This window comes from Denticeps clupeoides, unplaced genomic scaffold, assembly GCF_900700375.1.
Source record: "Denticeps clupeoides unplaced genomic scaffold, fDenClu1.1, whole genome shotgun sequence".
NCBI classification, from domain to species: domain Eukaryota; kingdom Metazoa; phylum Chordata; class Actinopteri; order Clupeiformes; family Denticipitidae; genus Denticeps; species Denticeps clupeoides.
In genome coordinates, this window is record NW_021629943.1 from 1 (window position 1) to 3963 (window position 3963).

General features: G+C 45.6%; 1 protein-coding gene across 1 annotated transcript; it reads right to left on the reverse strand.

Annotated features, from left to right (window-relative positions):
• Positions 1-374: 374 nt before the first annotated feature.
• On the reverse strand, positions 375-2880 carry LOC114777999 (E3 ubiquitin-protein ligase rnf168-like). Its single transcript, XM_028967052.1, has 4 exons — positions 2825-2880; positions 2621-2762; positions 1477-1647; positions 375-672 (listed from the first exon to the last, which is right to left on the reverse strand). The coding sequence occupies exons 1-4, from the start codon at positions 2878-2880 to the stop codon at positions 406-408; spliced, it is 636 nt and encodes a 211-aa protein (XP_028822885.1). The 3' UTR covers positions 375-405.
• Positions 2881-3963: the final 1083 nt, after the last annotated feature.

The window sequence follows — 3963 nt, forward strand, 5'->3', positions numbered from 1 at the left end:
ACATACCTTATTAGCCGAAGAGGTGTGGCTGGAGCTGGACTGTCCACGGGGAGACAGGAACCTAAACACACATTTTAATATGACTTTAATGTCCTTTTTTGGACTTCAAAGGAACATGTCCCCGTTATTGTAAAATGTATCTGGACGGGAAACAGGAAGTGGTTTTATGGTACAACTACGCAACTTGTAAAATGCCACAACATTAACCGACTGCATCTCATGACAAACGCATGACGGGCAGAATCTGTGGCTCAGTCCAGGCCACCCTGCAGAGGAGGTGATCGAACGCGGAACGCAACTCAGACGTCCATCTTGTCTGGACGGACAGAAGACGCACACGGTTTCACCAGACGGTCAGCGCGGTTAATCCGGGATTTAGAGAGAACAAAACAAACTAAAAATTTGTCACAACGTGCAGAGGTCATAGTTCAGCGAAAGACACTCTTCAGGCAGGCATCCCATAGAAAACGATGCGATGCAGAGCGCATTGTCGGACGCGATCCGTATCTGAAGAGCCAGAAAATCCATGCGGCTAACAGGAGCCAACATCTGATGAAGGTGATGAGGAGGAACTGACCGTTCTATGTCTCCTGCCACAGGTTTCTTCTTCTTCTCCAAAGAATTATCGGCAGGTTTACCGCTCCGGTGTGCTTCCAAAACGGGACTTGAGTTCTAGTAAGAGCGGTGGAGAAAACGGCATGAAGATGTGAGGGAGCAAACTGGATGAAAATATGGAATATAACTTCAGACATGAAACCAGATTTGGCACCATGGTCTATATAGTAGCTGCATTATAAAACGGTCATTACATTAGGAAGTTACCACAGAGCAGAGACTTGTTTAAAATCCAGAAGAACTTCACTGTTAATTATGAAATTTGGTAAACTGTGCATGCATGTTTATTATATATTGTGAATAAGGTGTTAAGAGGACGTTAGGTTTTAATATATTTTTTACTTAAAGATCCCCTATTATGAAAATGTGACTTTGTGAGATGTGAGATGATCCTCTAGCCCGTCTATGGTCCTGCAGTGGCTAGAAATGGCGGTTGGTGTAAAGAGTCGTTCTGCTTCACCGTTCAGAGAGCGGCAGGACAGGTGTTCGGATCTGGAATTTGCCCCCTTATGACGTCATAAGACATCATTACGTCCCCTAAAATGAATGCGATATCTTATAAGAGGGGACCATTAAATTAGGGCACTTTAATTAAAAATTACGCTAGAGGCCAGAAAGCCAGTGGTGGTCTAGCGGGTAAGGAAACGTAGCCTAAATCGGAAGGTTGTGGGTTCGAATCCCGAGCCGCCGAGGTACCACTGAGGTCCTCTTGATGGAGGTCCCGTCCCCACACACCGCTCCCCGGGCGCCTGTCATGGTGCCCACTGCTCACCAAGGGCGACGGTTCAATACAGAGGACACGTTTCACTGTGTGCTGTGCTGCAGTGTCTCACAATTATCAGCATTTTGGAGTCCACCCACCAGCTCCTGGCTCAGCAGCCGGGCCAGTCTGGCATCGTCCTCCAGCTGTTTCTCCGCCTGCCTCTTCCTCTCCTCCCCCAGACGCTCCTCTTCTTCTGCCAGGAGGCGCTGGATGTACTCCTCGCTGGCCTTCTGCTCAGCCTCCTCCAGGGCTCGCCGCTCCTCTACATGCTGCACGGACCGGACAGAATTCAGCAGTATAACCATAAATACACAGATTAAAAATTTTTTTTGGGGTCTATAAACCAATAAAATGGATCTGAAATGAAACAAACAAAAAGATGCTTTAATTTTCAGCTTCAAACTTTCACTTTATTTTAAATACTTGCAAATGGCTTCTAGAGCACGTGTACAAACTGCTGTAGTTCTGTGCACCTGGTTTTGGATCCCCTCAAATTCAAGATGAACGTCTGCAGTTGTAGGAGCCAAAAAGACTTGTATTGATGTCCCAATATTTTTGGACGTGACCATGTCTAAAGCTGTAAAAACTGCTCCAATGCTAATGAAAGGAGGAATTAGGGAGCAATCTGTGTAAAAGGAGTTCTTACTAAAAGCCTACTCTGCACTGTCCACTACCTCCAAACATGGACAGACGCTGTATACTGCACTTGGGACTTTTCCACCTCTACAACTGCAGGACTTTTTCTCTTGTTGGACAAATCATCACCAACGCTGCACTGACATCAACTGCAGGTGAAGGGCGTCCCGCTGTGTATCACTCCTTCCCAACGTTTCTTCCTTTCTATTGTTCTCTCTTCTAGAGCATTTTAGTGGAGCAAGTGTGGGGGGTGTCAACCGTAGGGCCTGTCAAAGCCCATTGAGACTGAGATTGAGAATATTTTTTCTATATTTCTGTATTATTGCCTCAAATTATTTACATTGACAGCGTACCCATGCATTAATAATAAGAGGGGGATATGGACGCTCATTTTAATGGTATTAAATGTTTTCTATAGAAATGTTTGCACGTGTCCATTTCCTTTCAGAATGATACTGGACGAGCGATATGAAGAGCGATGACAGGCGCCCCCCGGTGCATGTGAAAGGAACCCTCACCCTCAGTGTGCAGTGTGTGGGGACCACCGCTGCCTCTAAATATATTCTGGATGTTCTCTCTGTAGATGCAGCAGTGGACAGCTCGTACCTTGCTTATCTGTTCTTCGTACTCCTTCCTCACCTCTCCCGGTTCACTCACTCTGGGCTTGGAGACCCGCACTGGGGAGAAGAGCAGCAGCGACGTGAGTGCTGGCAGAGCGGAACGCGGGTAAGAAGGGCGGTACGTACCGCTCACGGAGTCCGTCGTCCGTCCAGGCCCTCAGCCTTCGCTGTGCAGCTGCGCGGTAAAGGCCTGCTGGCACCCTTGCCACAGCGGCCGCTTTGACCAGGGTCTTGTGTTCCTGCCATTGACTCTGGCCCAGGTGGGACACCCGCCTGCGGCAGAGGGGGCAGCAGATGTTGGCCTTGTCCACGGTCTCCGAGAAGCAGGATTTGCAGAAGGAGTGGAACAGGGCAGAGTCACGGGCTCCAGGAGATCTCCAGGCACACAGGACAGAGGCAGTCCGCATGGGACAGGCCCACGTCCACCTCGGACACGGGCGCCATCCCTCCACCACCTGACTGGTTCCCTCTGTGGAGCATTCCACATACAACCAGATTATAAAACCACTTCCTCACATCAAATACTAACAACACGCCGCGACATTAATAAATCATTATTATTAAATCATTATTGTTACTAATAACACGACGCGACACTATTATTAAATCTACAGAAACCAAAGGGCTAAAACGAACCTACCTGCCTAAAGACGTACAGCCATAAACCACGAAACGACTCCCAACGTAAAGAATTCCGGGAGGATTAACGGCGACAATTATTTAAAAGAAACACGAATTATTCCTGAAAACTGAGAGGCGGAGGCAAAAACAGGAATGCGGCGCATGCGCCATTTCTCTTACGTAGTTCCGGCAACGCCTGTCCACTTCCGGTTCAAACGTTGACCCATTACGCTTCAAAATAAGAGTCAAAATCACAAAAAAGCTTCTCAGAAAATATCAATATACAGTACAGTTAAAAAACTGTAAATAACGGTAATAAAGCAATAAATAAAGTTTATACTTAAGTAAATAAATTCTTTGTACGTTCATTTCTTATGCATTATAAACGTTATATTGTATTTCTCTACAGTACCCTGCATTATTATATAATTATTATATTAGTATATTATTATATAATCTCATGTCGCATGTCTGTGTTGAAGTCATATTGAAGTCAGTCGTTTTAAAAAGGATTCGAAATCTAAAAGTTATTACTTAGTGTGCAATAAGATGTGTTTAGACAGTGTGGTAAGAAACACGTTGCTTCAGGAGGACCAGATTGGAACGTCCTTTAGCCCCAAGTATTTACAGCACAGTGACAAAAATGAACACAGACACTTTTATATGCTTTTAATATTCAATTTATTCATTTATTATTTTGTCCACATT